The sequence below is a fragment of the Argiope bruennichi genome, chromosome 6 (genome assembly GCF_947563725.1).
Source record: "Argiope bruennichi chromosome 6, qqArgBrue1.1, whole genome shotgun sequence".
Taxonomy (NCBI): domain Eukaryota; kingdom Metazoa; phylum Arthropoda; class Arachnida; order Araneae; family Araneidae; genus Argiope; species Argiope bruennichi.
In genome coordinates this window covers 107012461-107032242 of record NC_079156.1, presented here as the reverse complement: position 1 = coordinate 107032242, position 19782 = coordinate 107012461, and the positions used below count along the sequence as shown (strand labels likewise).

The following is a 19782-nucleotide window of genomic DNA, read 5'->3' as shown; positions in this document are numbered from 1 at the left end:
ATGATGTATCAAAATGTAAATATATACATAGTTTAAGAATAGTATTAACTTTTAATACATATGAATTAATTAAAATATTATCACAATAAATATATTCAGTTATATACAGACAAATGTGCATTTATTTATCAAAATAATAATTAGATGCTTTTCTAGAGTTTAGTAAAAGTATTTATATAGACATACTGTGAAAATACTATGTACAGTTTTCTGAACCATACGAACTGTGATTTATGTTCCTTCATAGATTTCTGAAATGAGAAAAAAATATGTATATTGATAAGTTCCTAAAATATAATTCATAATATTAAAGAATAAGAGAATTCTTTCTTCTTACATTACACAATATTTTCACTACGTAAACTAGTTTTATTATTAAATATTTTCTGTGTTTTTTATAGACAATCAATTATTTGGAACCAAGATTAACTTTGTGAAATTTTTTAATTATATTTAGGCACCATCCAGTGTAGTGAGATTATATAGCCATAGAGTTTTTATCAATATTTTTTATAGCACAATCTTAAGTTTTTTTTTAAACATTCCAGTATTAAATCTATTATATAATGACAATATATATTTATTTTTGAACAAAATTAAGTTAAAAAAAATTCTTATTTTAGTTTTATTATCACTTTTTTATATTTGTGTGTGTGTGTGTGTGTGCATCGACAAAAACTAACCTTCTATTCTCTTCATCTCTTTGCATTTTGTTAAATGTGTTCATTTTATACATAATTCAAAACACATATTGATCTTAAATAGATATTTATAGGTTGGCATAATGGCATGTGTGATAGAGAGTTTTTCAAAACTTTAATGTTTTCATTAACTTTGAAGCATATTAATCTATAAAAACCATTTTTAAACTTTTTTTTAAAAAATCTGAATGTTTCAGTGATTCCAATATTATTCCCGTGATTTTAATAAATTTTTTAATTGTTTTACTACAGTATTTCTCATTGTTATGTATACTTGTGAATATTGCGACACACACACTTTTTTTTTTTTTTCCTTATATGTGCATTATTGTTGCTATCTAATGAAGAGTTAATTTTAAAAATAAAAGTGAAGAATTTGAATTTCCTACAGATTATTTTATATAACAGTTTTCTATTTCTTCAATCACTCACTCTTAAAATAAGATATTTGCAAATGGAATAATACAGATTTTATATTTGTAAACCAAGAAGTTTTAAATAATTTTCATTGCACATTCTAGAATTTTTAATAGATTTTTTTCCTTTTTATTTTCATCATGTCTGTTTTATCTCTAACAAAATATGTTATTTATATGAAATGCTTGTATAAATTTAAAAATAATGTTATGTAAGAAAGATAGCTAAATTTAGGTTTTCTAAAATTCTTTTTATACTACTAATTAATCAATTAATATGAATATAATTACCCATATGGTTTTTACATCATGAAAAGTTGACACATAATGAAACTTTCCACAAAAATAATATAAAGGCACAAGTAGAAAACCAAGGTATTTTTGGAGTAGAAAAACACTCTTCAATAAAAATACTTCACAATCTAAAGTAATATATGAAAAATGATAGCATATTTATACAAGCAGAAAAGAAAAATATGAGAATTATGATATTTAAAATCAGAATAAGTGCACTAACTTTCAGATTGATAAAGCAATACTTCTAAACCTAGAATTGGAGTACAATTGTGCATATGCTGACTAGCAATAGGTTTTCTATATCTTTAATTCACTGTTAATGGGATAATTATTTAAACTAAACATTAACATTTTTAATGAAATAAAAATAATTAATATACTTCCAAAGTAAACTAACAGTTTTAAATTTCAGTAGTATATGTGACATGCACGAACATTTTAATGCTTTAATTTATATATAATTAAATACTTTTAGAAATATATTAATTTTAAATATAGTGTATTTACCTGGAGACAACTGACCTTTCTGATTCAGATATCTAAAAGAAATGCATATTATGATAATGTACAAATATCTACAGAAAATTTCATCAATTTATTATTATTAATTAAATGATACCATCATATTTTTTCTCTACTCCTCCCCACTTATCAAAAAGAATGGGGGGGGGTCCTTATTGTTTAAAAAAAAAAGATCGAAATAAACAACAATTTGATATTTTCTAGAACAAATATTGTATGACATTTGGTGTACTAAATACTTTTTTCTTGTTAATATTGCTGGTATAGAATATAAGCTTGTAGGAGATGTACTATCCTTGTTTTGTGACAATTCAAAATTCAGAGGTTTGTAACAAAATACTCTATATTGTTAATTCATAACAAATGCTTCTAAATGGCACAAAAAATGCTCTTTTTTTTAATATGGAAAAATTATCAGATAGTAAATATTATTTTTAACAAAAAAAATGAAGTAGCCATTTTCAAAATAAACAGCTGAAACTTAACCAATAGTTTTCAAAATTCTATGAAGTCATGTTAAAGAAATGAATATCTGCATGTTTTGCAATGGAATTAATTTCATAATATTTTTGATTGTTTGTTATTATTTCCAAAAAAATTCTTACTAATTTGAAATTTAATTTTCAATTTAAACAAATAGCAATACTCACTTTACTCCTTCACAGACTGCAATATGATTTAGATGACCACTTATTCCATATTCATCAAATGAAACGACCTGTAATTTAGAAAAATTTAATAAATACAAAATTTTATTTAAGCAAAATATTTCACCATCTATAACTTTCATATTATATTTAGTATAAAAACTGGAAAATAATATCTGCACACTGAATATATTAAGTGCCAAATTTAAAATAAATTAAATAGTAATCAATTTTTTATTATTAGACTACTATAGAAAGTGAAAATTTGAAGTTGACAATGTGATAAAAGTTATACATGCATCACTGAATCTAATTAAATGAACTGAAACCTTTCTCAGCAAGGATTCAAAGAATGCAATTTTGTGCATTCTATTTTCTTAATTGTTTTCACATAATATGTTCAACATTCAAGCTCCATGAATGCATAGTATGTTACATTACATTGTCATATTGAAAACACAGCCAATTATAATTACATAAATTCCAAAAGCAACTGACATTGTAGAATTTTTAAATATAGAGGAAGGGAAAATTTTCATATTCTTGTAATATTAGTCAGTAAGAATAGTGAGGAAGATATAATGGTTTTAACTTATTAGAAGTTAAATGAATTAATTATAAGAAAATGAATGCACAATAGTTGTCCAATTGTAAAATGACAAAAGATGGAAAAACATTGCAAAACTCAGCTCTCCCTAGCATGAAACTTTTTAGTAGTTACAATAATCATTGCTAAAAAAAACCACTATCTTTTTTTATATTTATACTGTACCTAATTTTAATAAAAATGTATTTCAATCTTCTCTTTTAATAACAATATTTAGGTTTGTTTAAATTGTAAATATGTATTTCTTTTTTTTTTTTTTTTTTAATTTGAACTACCCCTAATACAAGTTTTACATAGAATGTTCATTTTGTAGAACATACTAATTTGGCAACTCTCCATTCGGCAAGGATTCATGATAGTTTTAAATGCAATTCAAATGTATTTAAAAATAGCTGGTTTGTGTGAAAGGAATTTTTAACATCAGTTCATGTGCTATGTAACAAAATATTATCAAAGGAGAAAGTTGTTTAATTTCTTAGGACTTGCATAGTAATCCTGTGAAATATAAAAGCGCATAATATATCATTCATTTATAGTCATTTGATCATAGGTTTTTACATATATTCAGTTTCAATTGAGTGACTGATTTACAATTATAGAAACTTTGAAATTAGTCACAAAATATTCAAGTAAAATAACATATATGATAAAAAATATTCATGTAATTGTTTATTTGAAACTTATAAAGGAAGAAATTAAAAAATAAATGAATAAAAATTTTAAAAGAAAAGGAAAAATAGTGTAATATTGATGATAAATGTGCATATCCCTATGCTTATAATATATAATATTAGATTTTTAAAAGTAAATATTATTCTTTAAAATTAAATATATATATATACTTAACAAATCTTTACAAAATTTCCTTTCTTTCAATGGAATAACTATTACTAAAAACTTGTCCTTTATTCTTCTTTAACTAAGAAATATTTTTATTTTTTAAGCACTTTTATTTTATGATTATAAATATATTTGTAAAAGAAAAAGTATAATAGTTTTGTATTTTATAATTTAAACTAAAATAGTACAAGTAAGACATTTCAACTTCAATATATATAAAATGTTCATTTAAATTATTCATTTTATAATTGTATCATAATGTGTCTATAATAGAAGCTCTCGCAGGATAAATAATATTTTGCAGCTAGCATCATTTTCAGAAAATATAAAATATATGAGCAAGTTATTGAAGATATTGTTATTTTTTTTTAATTCTTTTATTAAAAAATTTTAAGAGAGATTTACATCTAAAATTTCCCCCCAAAATTAATAAAGGTATAACACCTCTAATTTAATTACTATTAATTTTGATTGAAATCAAACTGAATCTCCTTTGATATTATCATAGTCTCTTGAAAATTACCTAACTAACCTGCTTGTAACTATCCAATGTTAAAGAACATATGAAATTAAATTTAATTAAAATTCAAAATTAACTTAGTTAAGATTAACTAGATATTATTATCTGGTGTAGATTTATTGTAATGTTTACAAAAATATAGATTGGTGAGAGGTTACATTGAAAAACTAATTCAGTAAAGCACTTAGAACAAGAATTTTTTTTTCAAAACACAACATATGCATTTAAAAATTAACTTACAACAGTAGCTGACAAGTGCCTGATATACTTTAAAATGATAGAACTAACTTTCAATCTGCTCCATTTGTTGTGAGGATTATCTGGCAGTTGACTAAAAAAACATACAAAATTAATTTTTTGATAATATAACATAAGTTTAATATTTCATTAATTATCAGAATAATACATAAATATTTTTTTTAAGGATAACATAATGGCAAATCACTATTTTATGTATCTCATAAAAGAACTAAAGATTGCTACAATATCAATACATATAATTTAATTATTTCTAATGTTAATATAAGAAGTTCAGTTTCCAACAAAATAAATACAATTTTATTTCAGATTCATAATGAATATTTTGAATCTTAAAAACTATAAAATCAGCATGTAATTCATTTTTTTTTTTCCTCTCATTTTAAAACTTTTTTTCTATCATCCCTATTTAAATATCAACCCTTGAAATATGGAATACATATTCTTTTCTCTCTTAGGGTTAACTTGAATAAACATTAACTTGGTAAACATTAAATAGTCATGTTTTTTAAGAAAAATATATATTTGAAGTTTCACTATAAATATTAACATTTTTAGATTCAAATATGAAATTCATCAAGAAAAAAATTTTAATGAATAACTTATAAAACGTTATACATTTTCACTTTACCTATGTTCAATAATAACAAGATTTCCAGCTGGAATACCAAGAGTCTTGCAGCTTTCCCTCAATTCTTGTTTTCTTATAGAACTTTCATCACAAAATCCACCTATCGAATAAAAATGTAAGTTCCATAAATTGAAAGCTTTGAGTATAATTTTAAAAAAAGAACTCTTAAGATATATTTAATTCTTAGTTCAAAAAAATATAAATACATTTGATTCTAGATAAGATCAGTAAAACATGCTATTCTCATAAATTCTATAAATTAACTTCTAACTTCTTCTTCTTAACAAAATTCTTTGAATGTTATATATATATTTATAAAAAAGGAATTGAAAAAGTATAAGAAAAATGTGTTCATCTTCTTTCCGTTAAAACAATACATTTCTTAAAAGCATGTTTTAACCTGTTACTTTTTTTAATCGAAAGACAGTTTGTTATTACTAAATGCTTTTTTTTTTCCGATGTAAGCAATGCTTATAATGAAAAATAATATTTTTATAATCATTTTCCTTAAACTTCCAAATTCAGTTTTTTAAATTTCACCCAATTATTATAAAATAAGCTAGTGCAAGGTGGTTACTGTATTTGACTTAAACACAACCTTTGACACAAGCTGTAAACCTTTGACACAAGTAATGGTATTTTAACAAATTAATATTTTAAAATATAAATTATAAATAGTCAGGCTATCACAGAAATTTAGTTTGAAGCAAAACGGCAACTTAGCAAAATCAGTATGTTTTAATGACAGCTATTCCTGTGGCAAGTAAATAAATGACAAAATGTCAAATAAAATGCTTCACATATGCCCAGCTCTGCAAACTATTTTTATCTTCTATATTACTTAAAAAGTAATTAAATAAAGGTTTTATTTTTTATCTAAAAAAGAAGAAAAAATTTCAGAAAGAAGAAAAACTTTAACAACAATGAGCAAGGAATGATGAGCAAGAAAAAATTATAACATATATATATAAATAGAGAGAGAGATTTTCAGTACATCTAAATTAGTTTATTGAATAAATTTCATTAAAACTTTGCATAAATTACTCGAAATTATACATATTTTTGCATAAATGTCATAAATATATTTTACTCCCATAAAAAATGATGAGTTTATATAAATGATATTAATTATTTGATGATTTTGTTAATTTCAATAAAGATCATACCTGATGAAAGGCAAAGTAAATAAACACAGCAATCATGCTTCAATAAATTTAATATTGTTGGAGCAAAGAACATGCATTCATCATCTGGATGAGCTGTTACAATAAGTACTTTAGTATTTGCTTTGATAAAATTATTACGATTGAACCGGACCATATAAAAATACCATGTATAAAATAAAGACAACAAAATTGCTAAAATTAAAAACATTTCTAATGACTAGAATGAATAATAAAAGGATTCTGAGTAAGTAAAAATATTCTGAGAGAAACTTTTACACTTCCAAATATTAATTTCATCCTTATAGAAATCAAAAATAATTTTAACTAAACTATCCCAATCCAAATTAACATTTCAAGACAGGAGATGTCGGACTTTTTAAGTTAAATAAAAAAAAATTAAAATTCTTCCCAAACAACATTTACAAAATTATTGGTCTGTTATTATTAATGAAGTGAAGATCACATGATTTTATAAATTTCACAAAAGAGTTTTTGTTGTAAAATGAACTATCAAATAATGACAAAAATCTAAACATAAACAAGTTTTCTTTTTGGCATTTTACTTCATTTCGATTCTTTTTCATTTACGCTTGTATTTACCACTATTGGTCTAACATTATATGTTTTTTTAGAAATGAATTTAAATATTTTTAAATAAATTAACGAAAAAGTGAAAAAGCTGTAAAAGGAAGTAATGATGATATTAACTTCAAAGAATACTGAAATAAAAAGTTCTCTGCCTTAATAGAAAATGTAAATCAATGTAATTGCATCATCAAAAAAATTCTCACATCACGTGCTCGCATCTTGTTTCATTTTTCGGCCTTATTTATTTGGCATCGAATAGTATATATTTTGATTTTCATTGTAACGTGGTGTTGTTGATTTTCGAACATTATCTTGAAATAATTTTTTTTCCCCGATAATTGATATTATTTTTCATAGAATTGGTAAATATATATTAAATGTTATATTACATTATTTTACTGGTGAGTTTTCGTTCATTTGTTGCAAGCTAATTTTCATAAATGAAAACCATGTTTAACAGTTTAAACACGCTATCAACAACACAGACTTTAGACTGGTGAAGTACGAATTACTTGACCAGTCAAAAGTCTCTGTTGCTTTACTATAAAGTCGGTGAGCAAAATATTGTCCAATTTTATTTATTTATTTAACATTTTCTTACTTAGGAAACCGTATATTACTTACCCAATATTGATCACTGGAAGTAAAACCTCTCTTTCATGGCAAAGTAAGCAGATATAAATCTTTAAAATATACTTGAAACTGTCAAACTTCTTATTGCATTATATGGGAGCGAATCGTAACTCTTAAACATTTGGCTTCACTAACCACATTAATCTGTATATCAAATTTCTGTTTCTTTCGCTTTAATGAGTCAACAAGGAAGAATGTAAAATATGGGGAATTCTGATATTTAATTTCTTTTTTAATATGTTGCATTTTGATATTTATTGTAATGTAATTTAAGTATATATTATACACAGTTACAACTTAATCATTACTCAGTGATATTTTTTTTTAATTAGTGATATATTCCATGCATCCTCTAACTCAGAATAACAATATGAAAGAGTAAGTGACAAAATGACTTACTTTTTTTAGCACTGTATTTTCCTATATATAATTTTGGATATTTTGAAATAAAATGAGCAAAATGTATTCTTAAATACAATATGAGGAAAACAATTTGATCAATCCAGCAACTTTTTGTTTTGAAGTGAAACATCAGACAATTCAGTTGGTAAACAGCAAATAAAAATAATTAATTTGCTTCTGATTGTTGTCAAATTCTAACAGACAGCAACTCAAAAAGGTATAAAAACATGAACTACATTATTCTTCTCTGAGAAAAACCATATAGTCCTTTCCATAATGTCAAGGAAAGGTTATTCCATAATGTCAAAGGGAGGTTACTCCCTTTCACTATAATGCCATTTTATTTGGGCTGGCATTCTAAAATGTTATCTCCTAGCTTGACTGTATTCTATGAAATAAATAGTTACTCATGAGAATAATGATTAATCACTTGCAAATATGTACTTTACCTTTTCAAAATCTTGAAAACTTTTTCTTTAATTTCTGTTACATTTATTTTGGATGTTTTCAGGGTAGTCAAAATAAAGAATGGAATCTCAAGTTCATGAAGATCTTTTGAAAATAATACAAGATTCATCTCTCAAAGCTAATACAAGAGCCCGTGGATTTGAATATCTTCTGGGTAAGAAAGAGGAAATTCTATCTAGCCAAAAATAAATAGGGAAGAAAAGGATTAATATATTAAAATCTTTTACATTTAATTATATTGATATAGAAAGAGTAAAAAGAATGTAAATTCTCTGGGTACTGTATAGACAGCATTAATTGTGTACATGGTTTAATTTTTTAAACCAAATATTGTGACTCAGTAAAAAGTTATGTACTTCATGTGCCACTTATTTTTGCTACAACATTATTCACCTTTCTTGTATATTGGTGTCATTGTTGTCAAATATTTGTGGAAAAAAATTTACTTTTATTGTATAGAGAAATGTGTACTACCTTTAATTTCTTAATCTTTAATAACTTTACTGAATCCAGATTTATATATTTAAAAAAATTTAAATATAATGCATTCAGATTATGTAATTGGGAAAATTAATAGTTTTCATATATTATATTACATGTTTTATCATGAATAATACAATAATACTTTTTATAGAAGAAAAATTCAAGAAAACGAAAATAAATTACTAAAATTCAAATAGTTGTGACATTTTCTATTATTATAATAAACCCTAATTATTAATGAAAGTAAAGTTACAAATGATATGCTATTTACATTATTTGACTGTAGTGTTCATATAAATAAAATGTGTTGTATCAAAAATAATTTTTTTGGTATTTTTAGCATTTAGCTTACAATAGAATATTTTATGTGAATTTGTGTTGTTTTGACTATTGAAGAAAATGGATAAAATTATTCCTCATAACTAGAAGATGCGACTATCAAGAAGGGCTGCTATCCTGTTTATAATCTCTTGCATCTGATCTAATGTCATTTCACCTTGTCTCTTTCTCCATTGTGTAATTTCACTCTCACTCTCTCTCTCTTTTTTTTCTTACAGTGAGATCTTGTCTATACTTAACATTTACAAATATTAAAAACTATTAACTAAAATCGGATTGCAACAAATTATAATCTATTATCAAAAAGAAAATAAATGCCAGATATAAAATTTGAAGAATGCTGAATGAAAATATTAACTATAGCCTCTAACTGGCCCTTCAAGTATGAATATTATGAGTCATCATTAATCCACATCATATTTAGCTAGACAGCCCAGGGTGGGCCAGTGCCTTCCTCTGAATTCCTACTTTTGACACATTCTATTTTTAACACTTGTGTGCCTGTTTCTTTCCTCAATAACCAGGAAGTCTGTCTCCACTGACTCCATCCATCTCATTTTGGGTCTATCCTTTTTCCTACTTGTTAGAGATTTATGTAAAAGAATTTTATATATATATATGGAATCATTATCCATTCTAAATATATGAGTTGCCCAGTTCATCCAATTGGAGAAATGTAAAAAATGAGAAATTTAATAATGATTTTTTATTCCTTCTTGGATTATTCACACACAGAAAAATCAATCAATTTATGTATTTGATCTCAAAGCAGTAGTTCAGATTTGTGTAACCAATTATCATGTAAATAAAATGAGCAGGGTTATTTTTTACTCTATCCTACATTATAGATTTCCCTATTATTTTATTAAGATTTTAGTCTATTTCATTATTAATTATCTTTTTTTTTTCTCTCTCTCTCTGCTAGTTTTTTCCCCTATCTAATGTTTTAATAAATTAAAAAGTTATAAAAAAATGTTGACTTATCCCTCTTAGTCTCTAATATTTATTTATTTCTCATTTAACATCAACCCTCTCGCTGCGTAATTCTTTTATCAAAATAGGTACACAAATTGTGAAACATTTCCTGCCAAACATCTTTGAGCTTTGAAAAGAGCCTGCAAAACATGCTTGTATATTTGTGGAACCATAGACAACTTATTCTGTTAGCCCAGATCTGAGTGAAACAAAAAAAGACGAAATAAAACCAGAAATGGGAAAAGAGCGAGTTTACATCTAAATAGGCGGAAAAAAAGGATCCTCACGAAAATTGTGGGTTGCGCAAATTTTGCTACTTCTAAGTTACCCTTGGAAATCGCAGGATACGCAGCTAGAGGGTTAAGCCTACTATGGCGTAATAGTCATAAAAAATAGTGCAACAATTTTTATGATTTAATACTGCAGACAAATTACTTCTAAAATTTCTTTTTGTTATTGGTTCTTTTTACATTGCAGTAAATATTAAGAAAGAATTTTAAGTCTGCGATTTTGCCATAACTTCTTTGTAAACAACAAAATATTTTTGCCTTTGTGAATATTGCATTGATATTTTGTAATTTAGCATTATTTTTCAGTACACTAATGGTAATGCAATTCATTTTCAGGGCTTTCAGCAACAGAAGAAGGATTGTACCAAATCATAGCTTTTCAAAAATATATTCCTTTCCTTCTAAAATTCATTGCAATCAATGAAGCACATGAGTTTCTGGTAGAATTAGCTCACAAATGTTTAATCAACATCTCAGCTAGTCACGATGGAGCATCAGACATAATTAATTCAGAAGAAGACTTAATTCTGCTTCTTTTGAATAAAATATGTGATACAACTTATAAATTTGTAGACTACACGTGCTATATATTATCAAATTTAGCAACATGTAGTGAGATTTTAAAGCAAAAGGACTCTACCACAAATTCAAATTTGCTAGACAAACTTCTGGAAAATTTCTTTTCTAATGAAGAGGAAACAAGGGACAAATATAAATTTTTAGCTTTATATTTTGCAACAATTTCAGGATATCCTGAGATAATGAAGTATGTTTTTATTTGATTTTATAGTTAATAAATCATTTTTCAATTTTTAAAAAAAAATATTTTTATTAATGCTGTATAAGTTATCTAATATAAATTTTCAATCAATTAGCATTCTAAAATAATAAACATGAATAAAGCTTATAAAAGTTCATTTAAATCACAATTAAAAATATCAGAAAAAATTCTGGAAATGAAAATGAATAATAACAAAATGAATGGAGTTCATTTAAAATAATCTTCTACAGGAGCAAAATATATTGTCTGAATTTTTAAATTAAGGAATAGGTCTCAACTTAAAGAAGAGGCCATTTGATTATTATATGGATGTGAAAAGTTATCACATTGATTATTGTGTTATTTAAGTTGTCATGTCTTTAGCTTGAAAAGAAATTTAATTATATTCAGTGGCTTAAAATTTAATCAGTGTTCAAAATTAAATGATCCTATGGTTAAAAAATTGGATTCTTTTATTTTATCTATTTACATCCATATTTTACTTTTTTTTTAAAGTATATATTTTGAATTTTTTTTAAAATATATATTTTAATTTATTAAAATTATCAAGAATAAGATAACTGATTTAAATTTATATGTATTTTGAAAATCTGTTGAAAAACAACAGAAAATATTTTCTTGTATTAAATATGTAGTAAAATGTCAAAAAACTATGAATTACTCTTCAATTTCTTGTATTGCCTTGAAAATAAAGAACTGTGGAATGAAGAAAAATGAATCTCAAAATTAGGACACTTCATCTTTTTAATTCTATTAATGGATGATATATACTAGTCAAAAATTATTTGGGAATACATATTAATTAGTTTAAAAAAAAAAAAAAGCCAATACATTCTATTTAACAGTGAATATGAAAGATGAGTGCCTTATAAATAAGATGCTGGGCATTAATTTTTAAAACTGATTACCATTTAAAATTGATAGTTATAGAATTTCCTCCTTCTATCTTTTATTCTATATTTTTTAATAATTATTATTTTAACTTTATATTAACTTATTATTTGAGGTATGAATGATTTTCTGTCAGAATATATAGCAAATATATTCTAAATATATATAATATATTCTGACAGACATAAGAAAAATTTTGCATTATTTTTACAGGTGTGTTATATATATATATATATATATATATATATATATATATATATATATATATATATATATATATATATATATATATATATATATATATATATATTGGATAACTTATAAAAGTAAAGTAGTTAGTATATTGATGTTATTTTTTATTTGAAAATTATGTGTTTTGAATTACCACCATGCATTTTGAAAGAAAAACTTGTTTTTGGATTTATATTTTAAAACTGTAAAAATTTTAAAATATATAGAATTATGTGTGATTAATTTTACATACAATGCCAGTCATCTCTATGAAGAGGCACAAGTGTAAAAAATCTTTAAAAGCCTTAAAATATTTTTTTCAAGAAAAAATAAAAAGACTTAAATTAAACATTTAACATATTTAATGAGAAAATTTTTGATTTCAATATGCAATTTGTTATGTGTTGGTACATTTATCATATTTGAAAAATTGTAATTTTTAAGTTTATTTTTTTTATATAATACTTTATATTTCTGTAGTGTGACTCTCTCTATGTTTATGATTTATTTAATAATTTTGTAAAAAAAGTAAATGTTTCTATTTATTTTCTGACTTATGAATGAAGCATTCACAGTTAACTAGAAGTAGGTATTTTGTGCTAATAAATACTCCAATAACTTGGTGAAAATAATGAAATTGAAACTCAATTAATTATACTTGGCAAAATGTTAATATTTTATAATTCATGGTATCTATATATCTTACCAATCCATCTATTTGTCAACTAGGTTAATATTTTTTAAAATCAATTTGCTTATATCCCCTTCTTAGCTCTGGGGTCTTAGGTAGCTGCAGTCTGAAATCTGCCACTGGCAAAAAAATTATTTTAATGTTATTAGTATATTTGTTAGTATACTATGTAATATGCACACACAAAAAATGCTTGGCATTTAAATATTTTGGTGTATTATCAGTTTTAATTTTAAAAAATGTATGTCAATGGAATGAAAACTGGTTCATTAATCTATCTTGGCTTCCTTCTGATTTTCATGTCAATGAAATAAAGATCAATTTTGCGAGACCTGAAAGAAAATATACCTCCCATAAAAGAGCCATTTTTTAAATATTTTTTTCAGCCCTGTTTAAATAGATTTTCGTTATTTGTGAATTACACCTGGACAGAGATAAGATTTCATTTTCAGTCTGCTGTTTGTTAACTCAGGGTTTCTGTTGGAAATTCCAATTAAGGTAATAATTCAACAATCATTTCATAATATGCAAAAGAAATATTGTGTAAGGTTGCTAATTATCAATGAAATGGTCAGAAAGAAACTGATTACAGAACTGACTCTGTAAAGATTATCAGCAAGCTTTATGACTATGGTTGACTAGCATTTTTTAGTAACAATATTATCTCCTGTCTGGTAATATGTAACGACTTTTGGAAAGGAGATTTCCTCTTAAAGGAGGTTTGTATGTCTGTCTGCTTCTGAAAAAGAGGACTATCTCTCTTTAGATTGTATTTTATAGGCTTATCATAAAACTTCTGGCACCTATACTTTGTAAACTCCTGGTCTCTTTGAGCATCACCACCACCACCATCTCTTCCTTTTCTTTGCTTTTTTAATGTACCTTAAATTGAGACCATTTGGTACTATGCAATTTTAGAGCAACTTTAAAAGGAAGAGAAAACTATTTATTATGAAAAAGGAAACATAAAAATTCAACAATAGCATTTTTAAAGGATTAATCCGAAGCATGGTCACCATCTACTTCAATAACTGTTTCCCATTTGCTTGGAAGATGGTCGATTCAATGGGCAAAGAATTCATGGTTCTTAGAGGGAAGCCATGCTTTCACATCCGCCATTAAGTCATCGAAATCGTCATAAACTTTTTTCAACTGCCTTCCAAGCTAGTGTTGCCAGATTTGAAATGAACAAACCATTCCCTGCATCGACTTTCGCTGATTGTGCCCTCCCCGAAAAGTTTGTTGAGATTGCAAAATGACTGTGCTGCTTTCTATTCTTTCTCAAAGCGGTACAGCATAATATGATGAATATGATTATAATTATCGACATGCATTTTTAAATATCAATTTATTAAATATTGCAAATTTTTATTAAAATATAACAAGTTAAAGAAACGCCTGATAATTATGCACCAAACTATTACTTTTCATCAATAGGAAGAACTTATTATTTTAATATTTTTTTTTCACTTAAAAATATTATCTGTTTTGCAATATGTTTCATCAATAGAGAGTAAGCAGATTCATTACTGCAATTATAATCCAATTTGTTGAACCTAGAAATTTTTTTTTATTTGTGTTCTATGTTTTTATAATTGTTATATTGCATTATAAATTTCAGCACAAAAGAAACCACTTCATCAATAATACTATTCTTACTTAATAAATAAACAGTACTGTATTATGATAATTTATGTGCATAAGCTTTAATGTAAAAGTAATTTAATTTTTAGTTATATACTTTTTTTCTTTTAGCTTATATTTAAATGGAGTATTATATTACATTAAAGTTTTTTTCAATAATTTTACAAATATGAAATTTTATAAAAAATATGTTAAATTTTCTCAAATTGACCTCTGGCATGTTCAGTTGAAACAGTTATCTTTTGTAATTATTTCTGTAGAAATTCAAAACTATTCAATGCAATTTTACATTTCAATAGAACTTCACTTTTGATATTTATAATAATTGATGTAATCTAATTATCATATACTTTCAGCACACTAATAAGTAATGAAAAATTTATCACAAGTTTTGTTCATCATATAAATTTAAAAGATCCTTATGTACGTCGAGTGGGAATAGCTGTAACGCTGAGAAATCTTTGTTCTGAAACTAGTGAGTTTTTATTTATTTATTTCTAATATTGGACTAAATATTTACATCTTTGCTGCTATTTTTAATAAAAGAATTATTGCAAGCACAACTGAACTCTAATTACTACAGTGGTTATCCTGCTGTTGCACTCTTAGGAGATTTGATGTCCTTATCAGGACATAAAATATCATAAAAAGCTCAGAAAATTCTTATTCCAATTGCTGCTGCTTTTTGTATTAATTTGGGTCCCCAGCAATTATGGACATAAAATCGAAACACCTGAAATATAAACATTAAAAGAAAATTGTCTCACCATTTAAGAAAACATGTAGTGATTAATAAAGTGATACTGATTTTTGTGTGTATTAAAATTGTTAAATAATTTTTTATAAGGTCAAAAATATTTTTTTATTTATATTTGGATTATATATACAAAAATTGACTACTTTGCAAAAAAGTATTTGTTGTAATTTTGCATAAATTGCAATGAAAAAATCTGGATTCCCTTAGAATGCCATATATAAAAATAGAGTGGAAACCACTGTATTTATGTTGCTTGTGAATTTACCTGATTTTATTTTTAGGAATTTTTTTTTAATGTTGAGAGTTTGTAAAATTGAATTTGTGTAATTAGCAAAAAAATTGTATTTGTTTTTTAATTAATGAGGAAAAAATTTACTTCAATTAAATGCTCTTAGTAAATTTGCCTACTAACTGTAATTTCATTTATCTGAAATGCTTATTTGCACATCACTGTAGCTTAAGACTTGAAAATGTGAGGAGGGAGGTAAGAGAATTGGGTGAAAGTATATTTCTTTAATTACTGAAAAAAAATAAGCAACTTTCAAAAAATTTATATAAAAATATTATGGAAACTAGATAAGTAAAAGTGAAAAGTTGTAAATTGCTTATATTTTATAAAATTTCAAATTATTGGAAAGATTCCCTTCAAATTTTATTCTAGAAATGAAAGTATATAGAAGGTTTTAGAATATCTTCCAAAATAATTAATCTTTTAATCTGGCTTTTGTCAATAAGAGATTTAGCAAGTCAGTAATCAATTTGCATTCCAGTAAATTGATTAATGGACCGGCATATGTATAGTTATAGTTAATTAATTAGCAGATTTTTATTATTATTATTAAAAAATGTCGGTAGAAAAGTTAAAATTGTCTTCAGCGTTTTCATTCTTATAGTATGACAATATTATAAATATTTAATTACTTGCCATTTAGTAAGCACTTGCATCTTAAATAAGTTTTAATTAAAATTTATATCTTCAGAAACTATTAATAACTTATGGAAAAAATTGACTTTCAAATTTTTAAGGATAATATATTGCAGATAATATGGATGTTATATAAAAATATTTTCACATGAGCAATATCTGTTTTACTAACTTGTAAATAATAAAATGCTATATTAATTAAATAGTATATATACCTTGCATATGGCAACAAAATATTAAAAATATCAAATGAATTTAAAAGAAAATAAATGAACCTCTGAATCTAACATACCTAAAAGGAAAAAATAAAAAAAAAATCTTAAAAGTGTAATAGTTTTAGCTTCCTTCTGACAAGCACTAGCTGGTTAATCAAATTAAATGTTTTGTGTCAATTTTCTTTTCTCTTTTATTAATCTGTTTTTCATTTATGTGTATATAATGAATTTATGGTTTATTATTTTTTATTGTTTTTTTTTAAGGTGTTCATAAATTACTCATTGAAAAGGATGTTCTTTCTGTTTTATTATTACCACTTATGGGCCCAGAAGAATATGAAGAGGAACACATGGAAAAGCTACCAATAGACTGCCAGTATTTAGAGAGCTCTAAAGAAAGAGAGTCTGTTCCTCAAATCCGTAGGGCTTTAGTTCAAGCTTTATCATTGGTAAGCTCAAACACATACAATAATAAAAATCCCAACTTTTCTTGTTGCATGTTAAAGAAAAAATCTTTAAAAATGGCCAAAGATTCCAGTGAATCATTGTTTTGGTAGTAGAAAACATGCACAATGATTGGTCCATTTTAACTCTCATGAAGTTTCAGTTCTGGTGCCTCAGAATATTGGAAAGCCCAAGTTTCTATTTTGAAGATAAGAAATACCGCCCCCCCCCCCCTTCAAATCATAGTATCAATCCTCATTCTTCAGATATACAAAAATTACCAAATTTACCTTTTATTAACAAATGTATGCTCAGACATCCTTTAAGAGTTCCCAAAAAATATCCTTGTTCCCAAACTCAATTGTGAGTGTTTCTAATGAACAAAGCATGCAGTGCACCTAACAAAAGGGCTATGAAATTTTGTAGTGGTATCTAGGTTTCTCTGGCAACCATTATAGTTTCATTGAAGTGATTTTTTGGATCATTTGGTATTGAAAGAGTTAATTAGCAAACTGTTAGTCATTTAATTTTTTTTTTCATTAACATACATTTTTCTTTTTACTTATTAAATTGTATAAGCTCTTGATATATATTTTATTAATAAATTACTCTGAAAACAGATGTTATTGAATTTATCAAAAATAGGTTTTAGGCTGAAATAGGAATTGCTATAAGGGAAAAAATCAGCTGATTCATCTCTAAAAGATCTTTGATTGTCATTGATATCAGACTTATTGCATTTAAATTTAAGGATATTGAGAGCTAATTTGGAGCAAGACTGTGTATATGACAAACAATTACTTTAGCATTATTTTTCTACTTGAAAGTAATCTGTAGTTCATCTTACAAGGACTGTCTAAAAAGTTTCCAACCATTGGCCAGGAAAAATATATTATGTCGATGATGAAATTGGTTCGAAGAAGATTCCTTATGCCTTCACACAGCCCACCACTCTTTCCACTTCTGAAAACATTCCGGGAAAGCTTTTTCTGGAATTGTGTTCATCTCTGTTGTCGCATTCTGCATTATCTCTTCTCTACTTTCAAAACAGGATCCTAACACTGCCGAACACTCCTGGAAGGCTTCTTTTGGAATGATGTTCATCTCCATTGTAGCGTTCTACATTGTCTCTTCTCAATTCTCAAAATGAGATTTCTTTCAATGGTATCATTAATTTCAGAAACAACCATAAGTCGCAAGGAGCCATGTCTGGAGAGTAGGGAGGTTGGGGAACAACTGGAATTTCATGTTTCACCAAGTCTGTATCAAGTGTGACGAATGAGCCGGAGCACTGTCATGAGGCAATTGCCAGTTTTTGATCATTCAGCAATCTGGTCTTTTGTGCCGAATTACATTTCAGTGTTGACATAGAAATTGCTGATAGTATTCTTTTGTCATTGTTTATATTTCCAGTGCATATTCGTGGGTCATCTTTACCAATGTGCTACCACTTTTTAATCAGTTAAACCACTCTTTCACTTGTGCTACCCCCATAGCATCGTTTTCAAATACTTGTTGAATCGTACGAATTGCTTCACTTTGAAAATCACTAAGCTTTGACAAAATTTGATGCAGTATCTTTGCTCAACTTGTTTAATCATCTTGAAAGAAATCAAAAAAACCGACAAACACTTATAATAGCACCTTACCAAGCAGGCAGCAACTGACACACTCGAATGCAGAGAAAAAATTGAAGCATGAACATTCAGTTATCTTCATCCACTGTGCACAGTGGCACTGCTCTTGCATTGTATGTAGAAAAATTAAAGAGTGGATACTTTTTAGACAATCCTCATACTTATTTTAAAAAAATTTAATCTTTTGTGGTTTTATATTGATAAAATTAGATTACAGAATTTTTTTTTTTTTTTAGCTATGTTATACAGAAGATGGATGGAATTACCTGATAACCCATTCTGTATATTTTGTTATAAGAGATCTTCACAAATGGGAGACAGATCCAACTACAAAGGAAGCAATTGAAACTTTGGTTGGCTTTCTGCTTGTTGAACAATATGGTGAAGTAAATACCGCAGCTGGAGGAAGTGGAATTTTGACTCCATCTGTAACTGAAATTGTTAATGATCTCCCTGATTTTATTGTTATGTAAATATTAAAAAGCTATTTTTTCTTTTATCTTTGTGTGCTTCATTATAGTACTATCTTTGCTAATACCATTTTTATTTAACTGATTCTATAATCAGATTTTTTCATGTTCCACATAAATGAACATGATCAAATAGATATTTGATTCTAAATGCTTGAGATTAGTGATAAAGTTAAATGCACTAAAAGAAAAACCTTTTCAAACAGGCAAATTCTCTAATGGATTTATCTAATAGTAATTGTTTTGCCTAGATATTTTAGGAACCACATTCTACTTTTAACATTTTTACGCCAATTTCTTTCTTGGATATCCA

General features: G+C 25.7%; 2 protein-coding genes across 5 annotated transcripts; one reads left to right on the top strand and one right to left on the bottom strand.

The window, feature by feature from the left end:
* Positions 1 to 80: 80 nt before the first annotated feature.
* LOC129972296 (N-acetylglucosaminyl-phosphatidylinositol de-N-acetylase-like) lies at positions 81 to 7105 on the bottom strand. Of its 2 annotated transcripts, none has more exons than XM_056086383.1 (7): positions 6606 to 7105; positions 5440 to 5539; positions 4791 to 4881; positions 2587 to 2654; positions 1937 to 1953; positions 1409 to 1539; positions 81 to 251 (listed from the first exon to the last, which is right to left on the bottom strand). In XM_056086383.1, exons 1-7 carry the CDS (start codon positions 6811 to 6813, stop codon positions 153 to 155), a joined length of 714 nt encoding a protein of 237 aa, XP_055942358.1. In that variant the 5' UTR covers positions 6814 to 7105; the 3' UTR covers positions 81 to 152. The 2 variants fall into 2 exon arrangements, with proteins under 2 accessions (XP_055942358.1, XP_055942357.1); XM_056086382.1 differs by having other exon boundaries at positions 85 to 251; positions 1922 to 1953; positions 6606 to 7102.
* Positions 7106 to 7443: 338 nt separating this feature from the next.
* Positions 7444 to 19498, top strand: LOC129972143 (protein HGH1 homolog). 3 transcript variants are annotated; one of them, XM_056086159.1, is made up of 7 exons: positions 7462 to 7555; positions 7799 to 7860; positions 8740 to 8850; positions 11120 to 11549; positions 15378 to 15496; positions 17183 to 17367; positions 19236 to 19498. In XM_056086159.1, the coding sequence occupies exons 3-7, from the start codon at positions 8757 to 8759 to the stop codon at positions 19470 to 19472; spliced, it is 1065 nt and encodes a 354-aa protein (XP_055942134.1). In that variant the 5' UTR covers positions 7462 to 7555; positions 7799 to 7860; positions 8740 to 8756; the 3' UTR covers positions 19473 to 19498. The 3 variants fall into 3 exon arrangements, with proteins under 3 accessions (XP_055942133.1, XP_055942132.1, XP_055942134.1); XM_056086158.1 differs by lacking the exon at positions 7799 to 7860 and having other exon boundaries at positions 7444 to 7555; XM_056086157.1 differs by lacking the exon at positions 7799 to 7860 and having other exon boundaries at positions 7459 to 7594.
* The last annotated feature ends 284 nt before the right edge of the window (positions 19499 to 19782 follow it).